Consider the following 24,575-nt stretch of genomic DNA (forward strand, 5'->3'; position numbering starts at 1 on the left):
TTTTATCGCTTGTTTTTATGTTATTTGTTTTTATTATGCACTTTGAGATTTGCTTTCAAATTTAAAGTGCGTTTAAAATAAAGTATATAATTATGGTGTTGTCCAAGGGTCTGCTCAGCGAGTTTGTGTGTTTGCTCAGCCTCAGACGCAGGAAAAATTAGAGGGAACATTGATTGTGTATATATATAACCACACACAAAACCATACTTGAGTCAAATCGCTTCGTTATTAGTGAAAAAATAAACCTAAAGTACCAAAACATAAAATGAAATAAATTAGACCAATTATACAGAATGGTCTATTTTACTTTATTTATTTTTGTCATTTGCTTACTTAATGTTTTAGCATACACACATTACATATACAGTTTGTATTTACTTAACATACATGCATCCACCTAAAGTTATAAACTTAGAGTGTTATTATATTGTCTTTCCAAATCTCTGCCCGTTTCAGCCAGGTTCACTTGCTTAAAAAGAAGCACTGAGAGTGCAAACCTCCGCCAAGCAGCTCATTCCCCTCCTGATTAGACTTTTGCTTGATGCATATCGGACCCCTTTATGACTGCTATTTTTTGGTGAGTGAATTGAATGAGGTGAGTTGTGCACATTTAGCCACTAGGAGACAGTATACGTTTAATTTATGTTTAACCAGCATGATCCCTGGAACTGCTTCTGTCCCTCTGTTTTGTCTCTCTGACATGAAGCATTTGTTAAGAAGATGGCGCATGGTCATTTCCCATCTATTTAGGTAAGAAGATAAAATCCTTATAATCGCCAATTCAATTAGAATTTCTACTGATACATTTGCACAACTTTGAGTTATTTTCCAATTCAGCAAATTGCTATTGTCAAGAAAAATGCATTAATAATGGCAGAAAACCTGACCTATAAACTTGTTATCTTTGTATGGGCATTGGCACAGGATAACTCCACTATCATGTCGATAATACAAACATAACATCTCAGTTCTGTTTAATATATTACAACAACAGTAAACAGTAATAAACTTTTATTGTTTTTCTTACGATAACCCCCCCCCCCCCCCCCCGACTTTCAACAGCATGGCCGCTCAAAACGCTCCGAAACGCTCCACTCTGGTGCGCCTGTCATACCATGCGTAACCACGAGAGGCGCTGTGTCTCCATCTGCTCTCTGGATCCAGACCGTTTCAGTCCGTGAAAGTTTTCCATGCAGGGATGGAGATGATTACCCACCGCTCTTAGAGGGAAGAGGGCTGAGCTGTGGGGGGGTCGAAGAGAGGAGGGGGGGGGAGGAGGAGAAGAAAAAGGATTGATATAACAAGAGCGACTGTCGATGCGCAACTCTCACTCAATCCAAGTGTTCGGACCAAGAGCGAGAAAGGGGAGCGGGCTTTCCATTCATTGCAAGCGCAGAGAACTTTTCTTTCTTGAGTCCGTGGCGCGGGTCCGTTCGCCACATAAAACATAAAGATTTCGTTTTTGTAAAGGTAAAATACGACGCATCAGCAGATCTGAAACTTTACCTCCGAGTTGCGTTTGTTGTCCGCTGAATTGCGTGACATCCCCCCCCCCCCCGAGGAAGAGTTTCTTCACAGAACGCGTGGTGCGGGATTTGACCAGACAACGGAGAGTTCTCAAATGCAAAAGTACATGTATGAGAAAGCAATGGCCCAAGAGACAAGGAACGGAGGAAGCTCTACAATAAACAACAACAATGGTGTTGACAACAGTAAGAAGAAGCTGCTCATCGCGCTGGACATCTTCTGCCTTCTACTTGGTATGTTTGCGATTCATTTTATAGAGACTAAACCTGCTTTTCCTTCATTTGGACTGTTTACATTTTTCTCACGTCAGCTGCTTTGACTCACGTGTACGCTGTCAGTACTTGGAAGTACATTAAGCAGGACCTCAACTTTCTAATGGTTAAAAGTATTGCCTGTTTATCTGGAACCAAAACCCAACATGAATCTGCAGCATCCAAGCTCCAAATTTATCTGACCACATCCAACCTTTAATGTTAGAAATATGCACTGTTCATAGAAGACAATCGGGAAAACACAAACACGCAAATGCAAATCGATAGAGAACCTGAGACAATATTGTCAGTGCATAACATATTGATCATGTCAAAGTCCACACGGCATCAATGGGAGCTGATCGTTTGATGCCCCCTGCCAGCTGCCACCATGTCCAGGGCATAAATGTTTTGAAGTGTTGCCCTTTTACTGCCCTTTAAATAGGCCTTCACGCCCCTCCTGTTACCCCATATCCTTGTTCTTCAGACCCTAATCTTCCAAAAGTGCTATTCCAGCCTGCTGTCCTTGCATAGAGTCGCAGGTGAAAGTCACAGTGTAATTAATGTTTTGTTCATGAGGGTGAAGCCTTCGTCTTCACTTCTCGGATTTTCCTCTCTGGACTTGCTTGCGATGAGTTTTTTTGTCCGTGCTAACTTGTTATTCCATGAGCGTCCCATCCAGATTCAGCAGGCAGTGTTTGTGTGCATTGCTTTGACAGCTGATTTGTTTTTGGCCATTTCCACTGCAGCCAGGGCCTTTTAGATTCCAGCTCCAGTGGCCCCTCTTTCTCTTCCATGTTCATTCCCTCAGTATAGCCTTTCTCTCTGTTCAACAAGGATTACGGGAGTTGCGCTTTAACTTCTACCCATTCTCTGCAAATCTCCAGCCAGCTGTCCCTGATCACTCCACTTCAAATTACTTTCTCTCTCTCTCTCTAGCCTTCTGACAAACCCTCTTTCTCCCTCTCTGTCCAGGGAGTGTGTAGAGTAATTGCTTAAGCATATGTCGTAGCAGGGGAATGCCTCTGCGATCTAACAGAGAGAAGTGGAGGTGGGACCCGTGGCCGACCAGGTATTAGAGGAGCAGGTGGGAATACACCGATAGCTTTGTATAGAGAAACTGAAGCATCAACGGTAGTAACAGAATTTGCCACAGTGCCACACAGGAACAGGACTTTTTATTGCCCAGTATATTACAAATGGTGCAGATTAGATCCACATTCTCTTAAGTGCTGCCTCGTAGAAGCAGATCTGCTCCACAGATGCAACATTTTCCAGTGGGTTTATATTGGTTTTGCTTATTAAAGAACCTCATACGCTGTTTCATCTGCACTCATATAAATGCAGATGAGCTTTGAGTGCATGTGGAGTGAATTTCCTGCATAAACCAACTTCCTATCTGGTAAAAACGCTACAGTCGGCTCCTCTGTGCAACGCTGGGCAGACGCACGCACGCAGGCACACACATGTAAAGACACAATAACACAAACGGTCACACAGATTGTCTTTTGTTATGCTAAATGCAGTCTGGCTGCTCGTTGGTGATTGGTTGGCCCACTTTAAATGTTTGTGTGTGTGTGTGTGTTGGGGGGAAGTGGGTGGAGGCACAGGGGGTTAGAAGAGAAGAATAAAGATCAGGAGGTGTGTGTGTGTGTGCGTGCGTGTGTTTATGCGTGTGGGTGGGTGGGGGGTTTAAGGAAGCAGGGGTCCTGAATGAGGAAGAAGAATGCTGGATTATGAAGGGTTCAGAAGAACGTCTGCTCTTGAATGGACTTTGCTCATCAGAAAAAATATATTGTTACGCTTAATTTGTCCCTATCTGCCAGCTGGTGCTATACATGCAAACACACACACACACACACACACACACACACTATAGGTCATCATCTCAGGCCATCTGTAATCACAACCGCTAGCGCATGTGTACAAGTAAAATAACACTCCCTCCTCATCTGCTAATCGAGGCTAATGATTCATAAACGCAGCAGGATCAAAATGATGGTGTTGAGAAAAAATGCACATACTCACTCACGCACACACACACACACACACACACACACTCACCCAGCATTCTCTGAGTTACAATGTACAATTCTGGCAGCCAAGCACACGAATCATCTGCTGGATTCACTTGGCTCAGGTTCCAGGTTCACTGAGCAGCAGAGTTGATTTAGCGCCACCATAAGGAGCACAAACACCGCACACTCGCTATAAATACAGCGCCACCGCAGACTGCTGGATTTCATTCTTCTCCAATGGCCGTCTGACATGCTCTCCTGAACACGGCTCGCTGTCATCCGGTTAAAGCGCATGGTGATTGTGAAAACTTTGTGTCAACCGCTTCAGCTTTCAGGAAACCATAACTCTAAAAGTAGCTTCACCTAAACCCGGATTAGGCTGTACACAATGCAAAGGAGATTACGCATTGTGTGCTTTTCTGACCAGCGACATTATTCTGTCTGGGTTTGGAAACCCTTCACCGTTTGAGCTGCTGGAGCCGTTGGACACAACACAAACATGAATTGCGTGGTGACTGTTATTAACATGGAAGATGAGAATAACCCTTTGGGAATCAGCTTCATATCCGGCTCTGGAGTATTAACCCTATATGGCCTGACCCAACTCCTTCCTCCCCATTAGCTGATGTAGCTTTACAGCAGTCAGCTCCTCATTAGAGCTGGAGAGGTTTAACCTCTACCTTTCCCAGCCTCAGCCACTTCAATCCTGAGCCGCTCCACAAATATTTTCCAGAATTTCTTAAATTCTTCATCTGGCTGCAAGTGGAGTGGCCAAAGACTCTTGATGTAACATCTGGTGTAATTTTGGAAGTAAGTGAACCAGCGGGCAAAATGTGTGTATATGTGTGTGCAGAGTAGGGCTCAGGAAAGGGTGGGAAACGGAAAGGTAGCGTCGGTCAGAGTTAGGTGTGGTTGTGAAATGAAATCCTGTCCTTTTTTTTTCTGCCTCACAGCCCATTTCCATTCTATCCCCCCCTTCCTTCCCGCACTGCTCCCTCTCCACTTGAACTTGTCTCCACTCCTTTAAACTGGTCAATGGAGAAAAATGTCACAGAGGCGTCGACATTACAGGGAGTCTCGTATTCTTACCTGTACTAAACATTTTGAAACAGTCAATTAAGCCTGATCTAAAATCAAACTCTCTGCACTGAAACTAATTTACCAGTGAAAGCATATTTAAATCCGGTGGATCTTTTGTCAATCTGCCCCAAATTGCCTACTCACAGACACCAACCCCCTAAAGGCAACTGATTTGCTTAGAAAGTCAAGAATATGCAGAACAACTCGTAATACAAATGCGAAATTTCAAGCAACCTGTTCTGGGTCAAGACCCCATCCTCCCACCATACTTAATGAAAATTCATCCTGTACCTTTTGTGAAATGCTGCTAAAAATCAAACCAACACACAGATTGACACAACCTTTTTATTGGAGGCACCCAAATTTAAATTTGCAAACATACTCTGTAAACAAACTACGCTAAAAAAAAGTCTAAAGTAATAAACCCTGGTGACCACACCCTACCAAATAAATCACATGCAAATGGAAATGTTTGTCAAAGTATCTCAAAGAAACTCAAATTCCTGACAATAATTTATATTAATTTTTTGTCATGTGTCTCGTACAAGACTGTAATCAACGAACGAGTGGGAGGCGCTCACATTTAAACACAGATTCAGCCTGCAGTGCGAAGCTGCTCGCTTTACGAGAGGCGAATGGAGCTTTGCATGACTGTTGGTGTTCAGTATAGAAGACGACATCTGCCAGGCCAATGCTGGCTCTCTTTATGACAGTTCCCAGATTCAGGCAAAGCTGAGGACGCACAGAGTAATAAGTAATATCAGTCTCCAGTCAAGTTGGATATGATATTTAGAGTCTCATAGCATCACCTCCACTTGAATGGAATAAGATGCAGCAGTTGATTCTTCATCGTATCTAGCGGGCAGAGAGCTGCTCATCTCTGTCCTCTGCTGGGCCTCCTCCCTGCTGTTCGACAGTCCCCTCTGTCACTTTCCCTTACAACACACTCCACTACAATCCTCTGTGTTTGTCTGTGTGCACAGACTCTGCGCATCCAGAGATGGGGGGGGGGGGGGGGGGCAGAATTCACTGTTTCACTGAGAACAATAGCCCTTTTGATGCATCTCAGTGCTCTTTGTTTCATTAATGAGGACCAATCGGTTAGTGGTAGACAGAAGGAGGTCGAAATGGAGGGAGGGGGAAAGTGAATGAAGTTGCGATGAGAGAGGGAGAGACCCTCCTCTTTGAGGACTCGATGCCAGCCAGTCTTTCCGCGTTTTATGACTGTCTGGTAGTATTGTTGACTGCATTGTGGGTCTGTGGTGCTCATCTGCTCAGCCGTGGCCAACGCTGCTGCGACAATCAGCTGAGCATCTTTATAGACGCTGCAAGCCTTATCTGTGCTGCAGTCACTGAGCACAATCCTTTTAACATACAGAGAAGTGGCTGCACTGGTCCAGAATAGCCTGCAGAGGATTTACACTGCGGCTCTAGTTTAACACCTATTGTGCTGAAACACAGGCCGTGATGTGTGGAGACCAGGTGAGCAGCTGAGGGGACGGAGTGTGAGGAAGGCGAGGAAGCAGAGAGTTCCATTATGTAGACAGAGGCGTCGAGTTTCAAAGACTCGACAGCCCTTTTCTCTGCAGCCAGGCTATTGTCCCAGGGGGTAATAATGGCATTATGGCAACAACAGAGAAACACCCAGCCATCTAGCCAACCATCCCGCCCAGGAGCCTGATCTGGCCCCTGGGCGCTGCTCAGATTTCTCCTCCCTGGAGCAGAGCCGTTCCTTCATCCTCCCCTTTAAACTGACATAAATCTCTTTAAACGGTGTGGTCAAGAACTAGGAATGTCTTGATGAGATGTATCCGATCTTTTGAAAATAGATTCTAAATATCGGCTTGCTTCCTTGTACCGGGTCATATGGACCAAAGTTCATTTCCAACAAAACAGTGTTTTGTCCAGCACCACCTCAAAAGTGCCTGCAAGCCAACAGCAACATGGGGCAAGCAGCAGCAAGACAGAGGTTGCCCTCGCAGGTGCCTGCTGGTGAAAGACCCCTAGAGAGTGCCCTGCTGAACGCCTGTGTGTTAAAGCCATTTATTCCTGCGAATAAAATCTCTCTGAGTAAGCACATGCTTCAGCCAGTGGCCCCCCCAGTCGCTGCAACATTCACACAGAGGGGAAAAGGACAGGGATTCACTCTGCAGGCCACTCTGCTGACATCAGCCACTCCTGTATGTGTGTGTGTGTGTATGTGTGTGTGTTTATGTCTGTGTATATGTGTGCAAGTGTATTTGTGAGCCCTGCATATGTTGCATGAGACACATCACTAACACATGAAACAAAGAGTGGGTTTCTAAGGCCAAACATGAGTTTAAGTATAAATATAGTGTGCGTTTGTATGTCCGTGCATGTGTTTATGAACGCATGTTTCCTAGACTGTGATTATGTGAATGGAGAAAGAAGCCTGGGGCGGTTTGTACGCAGCCGAGCTTGTTTATTTGGATTGCAAGTGCATTCTTAAAGCCCTTTGTGGTCGACAACGTAAAACTGTTTGAGAGAGGCTGCGATGAAGTTGCCAGAGGAGCCACAGTAATCCACTTTAACACCCACATAGCCACACACGGGCACGCTCTCTCACTGATAAAATAGCCAGTGTTTCAGTGACATGTCCTGTATGCTACAGTAGAACCCTTAGTGTACCTGCATCCCTCCCCTCTCACCCCCGACCCTGCAGCTGCTTCCAGGGGTCTGACATGAACCTCATCTAGCCCAGCATGCACTATGTTCCCAAATGTCTGGGATGCCACGCATACTCATGCTCGTGGCTTTGGTGACCCAAATATGAAGTGGGATGTGTGGCCTTTTGAGGGTGTTGGATTTATGGCCATTTCACAGCAATTTTAAAAGCCACAGAGGTCGAATCAGTGTGTGAGTTTGAATCCTGGTAAGTGTCTGTGTGGCCGCTCTATGATTTGATACTGAGTTAAGGAGGAAGTTCAAAGCTCCTTTTGGGGACTTGTTGATTTGATTCACTGAGATTTATAATATCCAGAGAGCTTATTTATCTCCAGTATGGATTATTTAATGTGACTCTGCCGACCACTCATTAGCTCTGATCCATCGACATTGCACACCCAAACATGCTGGGAAAGCTTTCTGACTTACTGAGAGTGCATTTATCCAAATCAATGGACAAGCGGAGTCAGCTAATGCAGATAATGCAATAAAAATACTCTCTCTCTCTCTCTATGCACCCTCACAGAGTACCACACAAATCAGTTAGCCAAATTAGTGGAGTGGTTCAGGGTCACCACGGTGTTCTGTCGAAACACAGGAGGGTGTGTGCGTGTGCAGCTTGGACTAGTATGTCAAAAGATCCTCAAGAGACAGGAATCGGCCTAAAATTAAGAGCCGCAGGTAATGGATCTGTACGTATTCTATCAAGTCGCATCATATTTTTGGGTGTGAAATGTCTTTGATAAGAATCTCGTAATGTAAAGCCGTTAAATTGTCCAAAATCTATTTTACGATTGGGGTTTTGCTAAATCATTTAGTCTATAAAATAGTCTATTAAGTCATTCAAGTTGTCCTTTTTGAAAATTATCTTTTTAATTAAATGAGCCAAAGTCTCTAAACATACAAGAATTTTCTCTAAACACATAAAAGTATGACAAAAGTAACCCTGAAAATGCCACTATATTATCAAAACAACGTTTTTGGCTCTGATCTGATGTAGAGCCGTAAAACGTCATTGATGAGAGGACGTAAAGTGTGACTGATGGCCGGTCTATGGCGTTGAACCCAACTCAGCCTCCTCCCCCTCTAACCTTCCTCCCTGTCATGACGGTCCACATGGTGTGTTTGAAAGGCAGGAGGAGGAAATCCTCCATTAGAGCAGACCACAATACCTCTTCCTTTGTCCCGCCCCGTCTCCCATTCACCTCTCACACACTACCGACATTAAAGCGCAAGCTCGCCATGATCATGATTTCTGCTTCTTAAAGCCACAAAAACCATTAAAATGTCAGGACAGATCGAGAGGGGCGAGAGAACCACGAGACCAGGAGAAAAGCATGCTTGGCACAGTAGTCTCAGCAAACATGGAGGTTTTTCCCTGCTGGAAAATTAGTGCCATGCCAAGGAGATTGGAGATTTAACCTTTTGAATGACACGGAACATTAGCTGTCTTAAGAATAGTTATTGTGTCCTGCTCTGGTAATGCCCTATGCTGACAGAAAAGAACAGAACTTGCTCGTCCTGCACCTCTAGGGGAGAGGAACTGTTTTCATGAGCATTGTTCAAACTCAAATCCTAAGCAGTTCTAACTGTGTAGAAAACAGATAAATGAAAAATGCCTTTTCTTTATAGCTGAAAGAAAATCCGGCTAATCCTCGCGCTAACTGGCTATACCAAATTTAACTCCAAAGCCAATCAAACGAGTGCCGGATGGATAATCTCTCTCACACAGACACACGTGGACACACACACACGGATGCACACACACATGCAAACAAACATATGTTAGAACATATATATATATTCTATTCTGATATGAGCCGTAGAGCAAAGCATGAAACCACGAAAATGTGAGGGAATTCACAGAGGGAAATGAGATTGAAAGCACATACACACACACACACACACACGTACAAAGGCCCCGCCATGACCCCTGTATATAAACAGGGATTCAACCAACCAAAGAGAAACGTCCCGCTCTCTCTGACCTGTATGTTAAGTAGTCTGTAATGACCTGCAGTGAAAGAGAGAAATGCATGGCAGGATCTGATAAGACAAATAGAACTTTTCCCCAAACCGGCGAAACCACCCACTTGGGACGCGTTTCTTTCTCCTGCTACATGCAATCATTTGGTTTTTCTCTCCACTGCTGGGCTTCTAGTTATTGTTAGGGGTGGGCTTGTTCCATTTAACGGCGCTCGGTCGCTCCGTAGCTCAGGAGGTTTATTGGCCCTAAATGCACAGAACCCAACTTCTGCAGCAAAGGCAAAAACTATATATAGATTGAAATGAATGCTGCATTGAGCTTCTCCGGTGGAAGTAAAATGCAAATAGTTCAGGTGCTTCCGATTCTACAGTTTCAAAATCCAGGTATCACTGAATGCTATGTTATTATGGCATCAGAACAGAGCTTATAAAATATCTATTTTTTTAAAATCCACTCTTGCAACACAGTCTGCTTCCAACAGCCCAGCCCACCTCTGTCTATTTCTCCATTTTCTGTTTTTATCTCACTCACCCACCCCCTCTCTGGGTCAGCAGGCCCTGCGAAGGTCGCTCGCTCTTTATCCTTTTGCCATTAAAGAGGGCATATTTCTTCATACTGCTGTTTGACGATGGGTCTCAGACTGGCTCGGGGGGGGTTAGCGCAGGCCTGCACTGAGAGGTATGAGGAATATGCCCACATGCCCGACTGTTTTCAAGGGGATGGCATGGGAGGTGGCACAAAACAGCTCTGCATCTCAAGGCTGGGAAGTGTGTGCACAGAGAGGCTTTAAAAAAAAAAAGCTCAATAGATAATGTTGAGGTCGTCAATCATTGGCTCTCACTTTTTCTTGCCTGCCTCTTTCAGAAGCTGGTCAACTTTCCAACTGGATTGCTTGTGTGTTTGTGAGTTTCCCATGTCTCCTTTCACACCTCCTCATTAGCATTTGAATCCCCTCTACACAAGTGGGCCTGGGTAGAGGGATGGAGAAAGAAAGAGGAGGAGAGAAGTTTTCCCCCTCTGAGTGTTTCACGCAGTAGCATTTTTAAGGCATTAAAGTCCACCGGAGCATCAAGCTTAAAGACTCGTATGCACGGAAATACAAAACACTATCTGCACTAGAATCTGCTCTTTGCTCGTGCTCAGCACTGATTGTCCTGCAGTGCCTTTCCCAGTAGTTCTGTGTTACCAGGCAGACTGGAAGCGGCACCCCACCTGCTCGGTGGATGGCGTGGTTCTCAGACACCACCGAGGTCTGGCCTTGCCCACTGTGGGCCTGAGACCAGCTCGCCCAGCCCTGCAGCACTGCAGCTTGTTTGTGCAGGTGTCTACCTCAGCGAGTGTCCCATCTGCTGCCCTATGACGACCACTGGAAAGAAAGTAAAGCAAAAAAAGCCTCTAAATCTCTTTGGATATTTTAGTGTCGTCGTGAAGGGGACGCTTTGCCAGCATCCATTAAAATGCCAGGACACATCTGGCTCATTTTTACTGTCACGCTTCACACCTCCACACCATTTGGTTTCTTCATCCTGTATTTGAGGGCAACAAAATCCAAACCCTTGCAGTCGTTCACCTGGCTTTGAAGTGTTGTTTACAAAATGTACAACATTTTCTCCCCCCAAAGTCCATTAAGCCTCTGATCCTCTGCATTAGATCATATGTTCATTGGCTGTTGGAGCCTGGTTGTCATGGAAATGTAGATGTACTCAGTGCAGGTGTTTATTTAGCACTTTGATTTAATGGCCTCTTCAGGTTTGGTTGAATGTTCATTGTTGACCTCAAATTTTCCAAAGATGTTAGGAAACAGCCCCATACTTTGCAAAAGCATCAAAATGAAGAAAAACACCAAATGTCATAAATCATACTCAATTATATTAGTGTGTACTTTAGCTCCTTTACACCTGAGACAAGCCTTTCTTCTTTCAGGCAGGAGCAGATGTCACAATGTGCAAGCTGAGTAGGCCGTGAGAGCCTTGAGTGTGTCCACAAGAATGCATCAGAAAGGGTATGCTGAGGTCTTTGTGTTTATTCGAGCGGTTACTGGCGAGAGCCGTGTTTTTCATGACAGACTCGTAACGCAATCTTTCTCTCCCGTCACTGGTGAGACGAGCAGATTTCTGACTTTGGCCCAAACGTCAAAAATCTCTGTGATGTGAACTAACCGCATGAACCACAGGCTGGAATAGTTTCTGCAGAGTGTGATGCCGAATGAGTGTCGGTGTGTCGGTGTGTCTGTGTGCGGGTCTCTGGGACGCCTTCGTGTCTTGAGCCGCCTCTATTTATGAACTACTACAGTTGTACGGACACACGCCAAACATTCTCTCATGCAAAAAAATGTTCCAGAGTTGGGTGGGCTTAGTTTTGTTTTTCTTGGTATTCACACATTTTAAAAACCCCTGAAGAAAAACTGGTGTGTGTATTTTTGCTTCATGATCATAGAATGTGTGTGTGTTTTTGAAGTATAACACAACTTATATGAAGTGCCAAGCGTGCAGCATTGTTTCAGACGCGTTAGCAGAGCAGTAATTCACTATTATAGATATCAGACGCCACTCTCTGTGGCATCTGCGCTCTCATCGCAAGCAATCAAGTAAAAGTCAAAAGTTTAAGTTAGCAGGTAAAGTCTGCGATTTGGCACGTGGACAGGCTCACATTATTGAATTGTTGCATCTTTTCTGGGCGCATTATTTCTGTGACTTTAGTGAGGCACGATGAAGTCAGCATCTAAAAAAGGGTTCCCGTGTCTTGCTATTAATCGAGTTACCTCATAGCTGGCTTTCCTAAATTAAGTCTTTTTAACGGTCTCCCTGGAACAGCACACTCTTTCACTGCAATCCATAATGCCAACGTTCCTCTTGACATCCCATCTGTGTTGCTGGGTTTCCTTTGTCCCCCCAGTAATGGATCCTGGCCCTGAGTGTGTATTTGCTCTCTCAGGATGGGGATCTCCTAATGCTGAATAAAGCTTAGCTCTCAATTGCATAGTCAACGAAGCGTTAGAGTGTTTGCTCAGTAAATGCCTTTTCAATGTTGATGCTTTGTTATGTTGACAGTGTGATATTCCTTCTGCAGCTTCCAGGTAAGTCCCTTTATGACGTTGTGTGATTCCCTGTATTATTATTATTATGTGTCTCTTTGAAGCAGCATAGTGTAAATATGTTGTGTGTGTGAGTTCATCCATCCGTGTGTGTGTGTGTTTAGCTATGCTGCCCAGCTTGACTCTGCACCGCACCTCTGTTCGCCCATACCAGAGGGGTTTCCACTGCAGTGACTCCACCTTGAGCTACCCCTTCCAGAAAGGCACCATCCCCTCGTCAGTGCTCACTGTCGTTGGGTTGACACTGCCGACGGTGTCTGTAAGTCCCCCAAGCAAAGAGCATTGGAGTTGGGGACCGGCGAATGCAGAAAGGAGGAGAGCTGGTGGTTCATGATGGTGGCTGGAACGGAGTGATGACGCTACATTAATCAGTTGTGCATCTTGTGGGGTGGTCTCAGGTTACAATCAACTAAAAGCCACCCAGCCTTACCTTAAAGAGTAGAATACGAATGGCATCTGGTTTGTCCACTCTGGGTTACCGTAGAAACAATACGGTGCCACGGGGAGAACTCTTATTGATACCAAAGCTCCATGCTGAGATAATGAAAACACAATTCTTAATTTCAGGTGATATTCCATCGACAACATTTATATATTGTTCCATGCTCTGCCAATAGATTCCCTCAAATGGGCCCGCTGGAGTTTGAAATGATGTAATGCTGATGTTGTAAACGCATCACTCCTTTGCTACAAGCTGACCATACATGACATCATCAAGCCTCAACCACTTCTGCCATATCCCATGATCCCCTGGTGCCAGCGTGCTCCCTGTTCTCTCCTGTAAATGTTTGTGTTACTGACCGGGTGCTTTTATTCTCTCTTTCCTCTCTCTCTCTCTCTGTCGTTCTCTCTCTCTTTGCTCCCCTCTTGTCTCTTGTAGCCAGCCTGCCTTTCCTGATCATTGAGACTAGCACCATAAAGCCATACCAGCGCGGGTTTTACTGTTCGGACGAGTCCATCCGCTACCCCAGAAAAGAGGGAGACACCATTAGTGATGCTGTGCTTTGTGGTGTTGGCATTCTTATTGCCATCTTCTCTGTAAGTGGACCTTCACACCTCCCTCTGTTTTGCAGCTATTACTCCCATTAAAAGCCAAGTCTTTTAACCTCCTCGACATGTTAATACGACAGATCAGTGTCTCTCATGTAGCCCCTCAAAAGCTGTGAGTGATTTATCATGCACCCTATCCTAAAATACTCTCATCTTTTGCTGTAAATCTGTTCTGTATGTCCTGAACTTTCATTCTACAATGCTTTCCTAATCATTCATATATTCTTCTGTGTCAGCGTTGAGTCACCCAAGCCATTTTTAATGGACTCTTTTTATGACTTCAGTGAGTCAGTGAGAGGCCCTCCGAGCGGTGTTAGGAAGTGTATGTTTATGTGTGTTCTGACGCATGCATACCAAAGACCAACGACTCCTCGTGTCGTTAGTCCGTTCTCGTACCTCAGACTCATGTCCCAGCAGTCTGCATGCACGCCCTCTGCACCCTTCAGATGGCTCGAGGTGAATATGTCACAGCTCTCCCATTCTTGCGGTGCCTCACTGGCAGCCTGAGGCCTTTAAACTGTTAGCAGCATGGAGTCTTCATTCCCATGACTTGGCTCATGCTCCAGAAAGAAGGCTATAGTGGCAGCAGTTTATGGGGCAGGGGTGTGTGGCGGGGGCATATTAGTGGAGACTTCCCTTAATGACATGTGGTGGAGTATGTGTGTATCAATTAGTGCCACATTGTTATACTAGGTGGTCTTTACAGCCCTCAGACTCTTAGTGGTGCAGCCCCCTCATAAGTTCCCAGACTGAGACGTCGCTTCATCCCCGTCTCCCTAACATCAGCTTGGTGGGCACACACACACACACACACAGCCAGCCAGGAGACTGTGTGTGTTATTTAGTCCCCTCACATATTCACGTGTGGGCACAGCTAGCGTGTCCCGTGCAGCTGTGTTCCATTAGTGGCGTCGAATGCCATGCTGACAGCATTCCTTTAATGCACACACATGCACGCTCGCTCATTGTGACAGTGGGCACATGCACACTTATACATGTGTGCACACGTACATGCATCGGTAACAGAGATTTTGTTTATCTTTGCTACAAGGGAAATCCCAAAAGTCCCACTGACAGGCCACGTCGCCACCGTGGGAAACAAATAGCAATGTGCACATTGGAGAGCCAAATAAACCCATCAGATCCCGGTGAGCCTTCTGCCCCATTCAGACAGGTCCTGTCGGAATAAACCAAGATGGGTTTGAATGCACATGCTGGAAACCCAAATAAACGTCTCAGCCCATGTCGGCCTCCTATGGCTCTAATCTTAGGCTAAGATCAAAGCAGCACATTAGGAAAAGAACACACACAAATACACAACCATGTTTGTTTCTTCTGGCTGTGAGCCTGCCAGCTGATCATGCAATTGATGGGATCCCATGTGTTGGTCAAGGCTAACAATGCAAACCCAACCCACACAAGCATTGTGCTATGATAGGATGTCTGGGAAAGACCAACCTGCAGGCGTGCAGACATGCTGGCTCTTAGTAGCATTTACTCTGACATTACTGCTTTCTGGCTCAGCGATAGGCAGGTAAATATTTTCGTGGGGTTGGGTGAGATTGTAGAGAGAAAAAAGGAAGGAAAAGGAGGATGTTTATAGCGGTGGAGAGCGGCCAGTCCATTCGTAAGAAACCGATGGTGGTTCAGATCTGATTGACATCTCTGTGCCTCAAGGGTCCGCTCGACTTGGGCACTCTCAGTTCAGAGGTCTTTCCATTGGCCCCAATACTTAAAAATACTGGCCGGGATGATGTAGGATTCAGGGTTAGCCCACTCGACTTTAGCTTCAGTAAACCATTCAAGTTTCCCTTTTCTCTTATTTTCACTAATTATCCTTCATATCTCACATGAAAGATGCCATCACATCATGGAGCCGTGTCACCACCAGCCATTAATAATATCACACGCCATCAAAACTGCCCGAGGGAAAGGCAGGCTGCGCTCATTCTCTCCGTTTGTCTCTTTCTCTTGTCAATCCTTCACATTTGGTGTTTACTCAATCTATAATTTAACACTGGAATTAGATCAGATTAGATTACCTGCATGAGACACTCAAATATTAGCCTTTCTAGTGCATGCTAATCTTTATTCAAAAGTACTATAGTATCACATTTGTTTTCTATTTGTTTGAGAAATTAATGTCTCTCAAAAAACAATCTGTCTCCTAGATTGTGATTGGAGAATGCTTCAGAATTCAACAACTACATGAGGGAACCAAATCTTTTGTCGGGAATCCTTATGTTGCAGCCCTCTACAAACAGGTCAGTGCTTCATAAACTTGGGTTTATATGCGTTTACATTATTGCATACATAATTGATGATGGTGCAACCTTTCTCCTGAGCAGCATTTGTGTATCTTTGTGTATCAGACCTTTGATTTGTCCACTTGTTAAAGTTTCCATGGTGATGTGTTTATTGCATAACATCACCAGAACAAATATGCATGAGCAAATGTGTAATAAACTGATGCAAGCGAGTCCAGTTAGCTTGTTGCCGCTGCGGCCTCTTGCTTGTCATGTTAGGGATTATGTGGACTCGGAGCTGCAATGCTGCACATTTGTAGCGACCAATTACTCAAACTGTTTTAATGTCTATATCTGTAGACTATGTCTCAGAGGTATGACAAAATGTACATGTTTATGTTTCATGCAAGAAGCATTTCTTTCTGGAAAAAGGCAACCAAAAAAATACACATTGTTTTTACTAGCAATGTCAGGCAAACCATACAGAGAAGAAGGAAGGCAAAGGCGGAGTCAAAAAGACTGTCACAATAAAAATAAATAAAAACATCTACAAATAAAATGGAGCAGTCATTTCACAAACACCAGGAATAAAGGCTGAAACATTAACCAACTGGTATGGGAAAAAAAGGAACACGAAATAAATGATCTGGGAAGGAGGAAAAGATGAGGGTGGGCCAGACAGTCGCACAGGAGACATGACATGTGAGTGACAAAATAATACAGAAAATAGAACTAATCTAGAGACTCGGCCGATGGTGTTTGACACCGTGTCACGTGTTCACTTAGGTAGCTGATCATATCTAAGGGGCGGGACTTAACCAACGATCAATTGTTGTAAGCTACATTCATAGCTATTATGTCTAACCACCAATACATGTGATCCTACAGATGGGCGTGTTTCTCTTTGGGTGTGCTGTCAGCCAATCATTCACTGACATCGCCAAGGTGTCGGTGGGCCGTATGAGACCCCACTTCTTAGATGTGTGCAGACCAGACTTCTCCACCATAGACTGTTCACTGGGATACATCACCAACTATACCTGCACCGGTGCAGACAGCGATGTCCAAGAGGCCAGGTTTGTGGGGGCAACTGTGTGCGCTGCATTAAAGTATGAACAACAACAATCTGATTCTGTTTGGCAAAAGTCTGATGATGATCTTTCTCTCCGCAGGAAATCCTTTTTCTCAGGACATGCCTCTTTTTCGATGTTTACCATGCTCTACCTGGCTGTAAGTGGCTGTTAAGTGTAAACTGCCTCACACGTACCGCACACACATTCACCAAAGCACAGGCAGGCCAAAATCCACTCAAGTAATGGTTGACATATTGTAGAGGGAGTCTTGAAAAGAAGGCTTGGCTGTGATTTATTTTGATTCACTGTCTAAAGAGTCTAAAGTCAATCTTTGTTCTCATCCAGTTCTGTTCCTCTGGCCTTTTAGCTCTCCTCCCTCGGTCCATGAAGAGTCTCATTCTCCTTGTTACTCCTCCGAGAGCCGGGTGGAAACACTCCACCTGTTATCTTAAGAGCAGCTGTGTGCAAATGTCCTGTCATCTCCTGTTTCAGAGGAGATGATAGTCAGTGTTTTGTGTTTGGTGTCGTTACTCGGTGGTCTGGGTTCTCCCGGTTTTGTTTGCAATCTATTGTCACTCAGTGAGAGCTTGCTGTGGGTATTTCCCAGCCTCTGGATGAATCTCGAGGGTAACTCTGGTCAGATGGAGGAAAAGAGGAGAGTGAAAAAATGGGAGAAGAAACAGAGAGGGAATGAAGATGCATGCAGACCACAGAGTTATGCACTACCAACCAGAGGAGTATTCCAACCGTGGGGAGCTCAGGACCACAGCCAGGGGGAGGCTGGTGCACACAGGGAGATCATGCAAAAGAAGAGAATCAGGGAGGACAGGAGGAACAGTTTGTACTCTGTGTTTTGAAATTGTCTCTAACAAAGCCCACAGAGGAGACATTCCTGGGGGAAAATGAATCCTCCTGTTTTTACCAGCTAAAATCCAGTCATGTAACAGAGTTTTGTCCTCAAGTTAAACGTTAGCAGACACATATGAATCGTGTCCTTGCTTCCTTCCCTCTCATCCTCGGGGGGGGGCACCTGTCTTGGCTCTTTTACTGTTCACCAGAGTGAAAGTCGTCTACGAGTCCACTCTGTGATTTTGAAGGGTTGTGTGTCCTGCTGAGCGAGCTGCGCCTGTGTCTGATGCGGTTTTGGCTGAGGCTTACCAGCGTTGCAGCTTTCTGCGATGGCAGACAGATAGCTGGCACCGATCGCAAGGAAGACTTACAGCTAGGCTGCGTCGCAGCCACACATCATCAGGCGCGTGTGGGCGCACTCGCATATCTTTCCAGTATTACGTGCACACACCTCTGTGTGCACACGATTATGTCGCAAACAACTGGGGTCATTGTTGTGGGTGATCTGTGTCTACCATCACCGAGGCAGATAGCATGTTGTTGCTTTGATCGAAACCAATGTGTTTGGGATAAATGTGGCCTTTAGCCACAGCTATGCATTTGTCTTGAAATATGGTGTGAGCCAGAAGCAAGGAAGGGAAGGGGTCCGCTGAATGAAAAGGAGCCCCCTTTCGCATTCTTTCACACTTTAACGAGATTTCTAATTTCTTTTGGCACCAGCTGAGCCAGAGAAAGAAAGGCAGAGGAAGAAGATCTTACGAGGATGAGCTGGATTCCTTCAGAAACCACCAGACTTTGTGACGCTCTTGTCCCCCTCCATTGTGGGAATGTTATTGTTGTTTGTCTTAGCTCTAATTATTTGAAACACAATATATTTCTGTCAGGGCAGCTGGGGTCGCGAATCTACTCGAAAGTACGAGTTGGATTTAAATTTGAGACAATGCCGTTTCTTATCATGTGTCCATGATTGTTCCGATTCAGGATTGGACGGGTTATCGGGATTAAGTCACTGCACGTCTTTGAGAAGGTGATGGGCAGGTCACTGTAACTCTTTCTGTCTACTTCAAGCTCTTTTCTTTTTCTTTTTTTACATTTAGCGGTTTAGGATGTTGAGCAAAGGACTTATTGCGGATGTTACGTTTGAGGCCGCAGGACATCAGACAAAAAGTACTTATCAGTAGTCCCCGCCCGCTACCTGAGAACCAGTGCGAAGGAAACTCAAAGTCTAAACATCCCTGCCAGGGAGGAGTGCCCAAAACTGGAAGGGATGGGAGGGATCGTTTCCTCCACTTCCGTGATGAGAAGAACAATGATATAGTGTCGTACAGGAAGCGCGAGGAAGCTTTATGTCCGCCCCCACAGGAGCTGGTAGAGGGTAAGGGTTGCTGGGAGGCACTGAGGTTGTGTGCAGGTTTTGTTAGCCTTGCTGATTATAAAACACAGGTCTGGCGTTTTGGGCTGGGTAGACCTCAGCTGTGACCCACCCTCTGTCTAAGGGTGTGAGAGACAGGAAGTTAAGGGTATGAACAGTGGGGTGTTTGAGGAACCTGGATTCATCATCCTTTATGGAGGTGGATAAATTAAGAGCAGCTGTATTTGTACTTGTACAAGTGACTGAAATGACCACTGGACTTGCCTGCTCCTGTTTTGGCTCTTTCCTATCTTTGTCGTGACCCAGGAAAGCTGTCCGGCTGTGGGCATCACAGAGAATGCATCCGCTTTGTTGTCTATTTTTTTTTTTTTTAATAGAGGGTAAAGAGTTCAATCCAATACAGGGCTGAACCAGTCGTGGCAGGGTTTGCATACGTATGTGTGTGTTCCAGTGGCTCTCTGTGGTTGAGCTGTTTTTGCAGCTGTGATTCTGAACCATGACTCTTGTCCGGGTCTCAGGCAGTCAGTTTGCGTTTTGTGTGTTTCTCTGCGGGTTTGGCCATCATGTGCACTTTGATTCAGTCTAGACCTGTCAGAGCTCGGGCACCACAGGTGAAGGTTTAGAAAGTTACTACAGTATACGTTTAAATCACATTGTCCAGGAGTGCGTGTTGGATTGTTCATCAATAACATGATGACATCATACACGCTGCAGAAATGACACACGGAATATTGCATATTTATTACTGTTAATGAAAAATGAAACAACAGTACCTTTAATTTGCTTTCTGTCTCTCCTCCCAGTTCTATCTCCAATCCAGGTTTACGTGGCGTGGCGCTCGTCTCCTCCGCCCACTGCTGCAGTTCACCCTGCTGATGATGGCCTTTTACACTGGCCTCTCACGTGTCTCCGACCACAAGCACCACCCGACTGATGTCCTGGGAGGCTTTGTGCAGGGAGCCCTGGTGGCCTACTGCATCGTGAGTTCTCACAGAGCATGCAAAATAAATGCATCTTAGTTAAGCAGTCATGCATGCAAAGTCTTTGAACTATGTACGATAGTATGAATACATGTACCTTTGTGCAACTTTACATGTTTCTAAATTTACCACGAGGGATCCGACGGACTGATTTCAGAAAGTTTGCCTCTATACAGCTCCTACTTCACACGTTTAATCCTCTTTGCTTTCTCTGAAGAAGGGAGCAAAGTAAGGGGAATTTGGTTCCCTGTAATGAGTAACACATTGTTTGGAGCCAAGACTTTAGGTGTGTGTGTGTGTGTGTGTTTAAATCCATGTTAAGCATTCTTCTTTACATTTATGACAAATCATCATAGCTGTTGCCAGATGATTTCCTAACCCTCACCATTACACTAAGCCAGACGGAGCCAGGCAAAATTGGATTTGGTTCAAGAGGAAGGAGTGTAAAGGAGAGAGGTTTAGCCTTTGAATCAGGAATGAGACTCTTAATTATTGGGGGGTTGTATTTTATTTGAAGGCTCTGGTTGTAACAGCACAGCAAGACACTCAACTCTGCTGCCTCTGAGAAAAATATAAAAAGGCACACACTTAAAGTTACATGCATCCACACACGCACACACACACACACCCCAAGGTCTTTAAATGCCAGGATTACTAAAATGAACTACAATCAGAAATGGTAACAATGCGCAGGAGTCCTCGGGCACCGAGTTCCTCCAGCTGGGTGTACCTCCTGGATGAAATCAGCTTTGACAAGGAGAGAAAAAAAAGGAATGTTTTCAGAAATTTGCTCAACATATGAGCGTGACCTCTGAACGGGCAGACCTGGCAGGAGGATTGTAAGGGAGGGAAATGACAGGAGGGAGGAGAATTATCTGCATCTTGGCTCAGGATGAACATGAATATAATCCACCTCAGCTATTCCACAACCTTCACAGTCAGATTACCACACACTTTGTCCACATCTGCACGCTTACAGACCACATATACACACATAACGCATAACACACACACACGTACACACAGTCACAGTCGAACCCTTGCCAATCAAGGCGGGGCGGTTAGTTTTACGATCCTTGACGCTCCTCTTGATTCGCCCAGCCTTCGTAGAAACACACATCTGTGAATACTTTAGCTCGGCTGTTTCAGCCTCTCAACAAGCAGCGGGGCAGAAACGACCTGACAGGAGAGGAGTGGCGTCAGGACAGGGAGGTATGAAGCCTCTTTTCCTCTGTAAGTCAAGCCAAAAACATACATCTTTAGCCATTAACAACTGAGCAGTTCAGTCTTTTTCTTGAAGTCGTGACGTTTGACATTCCAAACACTGACTAAACGATTCTGATCCAGAGAATAAAAGCGTGGATCACATGATTAGTTATAAGTTCATATGACAAAAAGTAGCTTTCATATACAGTTCAGTAATTTTCTGTGTTGTTTTATTCAGCCAGTGTTTTCAAGTTGCGCCTCCCCCCCCCCATTGAGTACCAGTAAATGAACAATGCAACAATGAGCACTCGTATGCAGTGACATATGAGATTATGGTCTACTTGCCTCTGTTGATAATTAATTTAAACTTTATCACCTGTCTTCGAATTTAATGATGATGCCATGATTGCCATGGAAACATGAAGTTTGTTGAAGAATATGTCCTACCTGGCACTTCCTATCAGACTCGTTGGCCTACTTTTTAATACGTGTCATAATAGAGGTCAAGAAGAGCGACTCCAGCAGGAAGCAGCTGTGAGCGGGAAAGCCGGGGTCAGTGGCTGTTTGTTTTTGGGAGGTCATTGTGACAGTGGCGAGGAGTTGGATCAGGAGTTGTACGAGGAGGGGGCAAGAGGATGCAGGCCCTGCTGCCCATGCTCAAATATTGCAGCAATGTCAGTGTGGTCGCTGAACTTCTGTGGAGGCAGGAACTTTTGTCGCATTCCCAAATTGCTCAAATATTTAAATTCTGTGTGCCAAACTGCCAGCTAAGACTTGAAAATAAATATCTGAATCCGATGCACATTTGCGGTAATGCACGTATTAACTTATGATAAAATAGCTTTAAAAGGTCGCTATTTTCTCAGCTCTGTGCATGTAGCATATTCAGAGCCACATCCTCTGACCTAGATTGGTTTAAATGCATTTACTGTGGTTTAGGCTGCAAACGTTTTCATAGTTAGTTTCATGTGCTTGCGAACAAATGTAGCATATGTTTCCTTGCCATGCAGAGGGGTCTAGACAGCGATGTGGTTTTCTTTTCTCTAGATAGTCACAGTTCCTGCACGTTAGTGCCTTCGCTTCCTGACTGACTCAGCTTCTTTAAATGCCAGGCTTTATACAGATTAGTTACACACATTTGAAGGCACACACTCACACATACAGTACATGTATACAGGAATTAATAATACACATTTAAATATATTTAAGTAGTGTATATAGGCATTATATAAGTGTAATAAACCATATAGAGACTACTCAAAATCCTGACTGTATAGACAAAGAGCCCTTTTAAAACTGAACTGTCACGGAGGTATCTGTCTGCTTGTGATGTCATCCACTCAAAGGTCATCGTCAAAGGTCATCTTCTGCTCAGTCAAACTGTAATAGAAGAGAGTGTCTTTATGGTGAGGCTTCTCTAAATGAGACATCCTGTGTCTCAGAATACAATCGACTGTACGTCAACCAACAGGATGTACACTGAAGATGAGTACATGTATTACCACAAAGTACATTTGCATAACAAAGTACCAAGTATTTTCTCAGTGTATCCCCTCCAGTGAGACGTATCCACAGTGGGTCCTCTTTCTAAGTTCCCTGGTGAATGACAGCTTCTCCCTGTGGCCCCTTCCTCCTCTTTTCCCTGGCACAGGCCCTCTGCTCGCCCTCAGCTGGCAGCACCGAGGGAAAAGCTGCTCTCCGGCCAGTGTGTGTGTGTGCGTGTGTGTGTGTGTCAGTCCCCTCCCACAGCCACTGCCGCTCATATGTGACACCAGACCCCTTGTAAGTGGAAACGATAATCTACTGTAACAGTGGACAGTAGTTTCCATGGTGCCTCTTCCTGTCCCCCTCGGCCCATTTTCCCGTTTGACATATGATGTCATCATGATCGTAGGAAGATAATTTCATTTTTTTCAGTCTCTTCTTTTGTTTGCCAGACTGACTCCATCATTGATGTCAAATGGGAATTCGCCCCAGGCGACATTTAATAGATTAGCCAAGGTTCACTGACTCTGCCGGTCCAGGGTGAACTCTACTCAAATCCCTTTAGCCACATTACTCAGCGCTCCTGTGGGACTGCGCAGTGTTACAGAGGGAGGTGATGGGGAGTTTCTCATCATCGCAACATGAAGTAATGCAGCCTTCTTCATTAATTACACTTCGACTCACAGATACCCTGCAAAGTCTCGTTTTGGAATCGGTATTTCTAGCCAGATTTCACATTAGGCGTGCTTATTTGAAAAAAACAAGTATAGTTTAGCCACCTTTTCTTTTTTAATTCATGGTGGAAATTTGATCAGTTTCATTAGGGAACAGAGTCAACAGACACAAGAAACTGTTAATGTTGTCTTGCGTAGAGAAGACAACCACAGATGTGGCATCATGCACTTTGGTGCATTTGATTTCACCTGGTCTAAAAACCTGGGCCTGTGCCTGTTAACCATTATTTTTTCTCGCTCCTCACCTGCCTCACACTGTCCTCCCTCTCTGTGTCCACCAGGTGTTCTACGTTTCAGACTTGTTCAAGACCAGGGTGAAGCCAGCCACACCGCCACCCTCGCCCATCAAGAAGGAGCTGCTTTCTTCATCTGACATCATTGAGAGGAACAACCACCACAACATGGTGTGAGACAGGACACGGCGTCTTCCTGCGACTGAGGAGCCAATCACAGCGCTGCTCACCTCCCATCGGACAGTAGAATGTAGCGACGAGAGACTGTAGCTGCTCCTCAAATGGCATCCTCCTCTCTTTTGCGGTGCCCGGTGAGGCACACTTGTGGACCAGGGTGTCAGATTTGAGCTTTGCACAGCAGAGTCCACTCTCACTATCCAGACTTATGTACTATTACTTTTAACTACTAATTAACATTTGAGCCCATTGTTTTGAGCACAAACAGAAAAGAATTGGAAGCTAGAAGACAAAAATAAACTTGCATAAAATGATGACCGACTCGGCAGGAAGAGCCGAGAGTTTGGAGGTTTGATGGAATTATAACCACAGAAAGGGAAAATACTTGTGAAGACAAATGAAGAGACAAAAAGAAAAAAGTAAACAAGCCCCCTGTCAAAGGAGAGAGGGACGCTTCCTCTCCGAACTCTGTGGCCTTGAAAGGCCATATGACAACAACTTCCTTAATTATGGGAAGGATATAACTGC

At 45.0% G+C, this 24,575-nt stretch overlaps 1 protein-coding gene across 1 annotated transcript; it reads left to right on the forward strand.

Moving 5' to 3' along the window:
* Window positions 1-1,621: 1,621 nt before the first annotated feature.
* On the forward strand, window positions 1,622-24,047 carry plpp3 (phospholipid phosphatase 3). The gene is made up of 7 exons (XM_068743186.1): window positions 1,622-1,760; window positions 13,523-13,680; window positions 15,864-15,956; window positions 16,827-17,014; window positions 17,111-17,168; window positions 20,036-20,212; window positions 23,919-24,047. The coding sequence occupies exons 1-7, from the start codon at window positions 1,622-1,624 to the stop codon at window positions 24,045-24,047; spliced, it is 942 nt and encodes a 313-aa protein (XP_068599287.1).
* The last annotated feature ends 528 nt before the right edge of the window (window positions 24,048-24,575 follow it).

Source organism: Brachionichthys hirsutus, chromosome 9, assembly GCF_040956055.1.
Source record: "Brachionichthys hirsutus isolate HB-005 chromosome 9, CSIRO-AGI_Bhir_v1, whole genome shotgun sequence".
Taxonomy (NCBI): domain Eukaryota; kingdom Metazoa; phylum Chordata; class Actinopteri; order Lophiiformes; family Brachionichthyidae; genus Brachionichthys; species Brachionichthys hirsutus.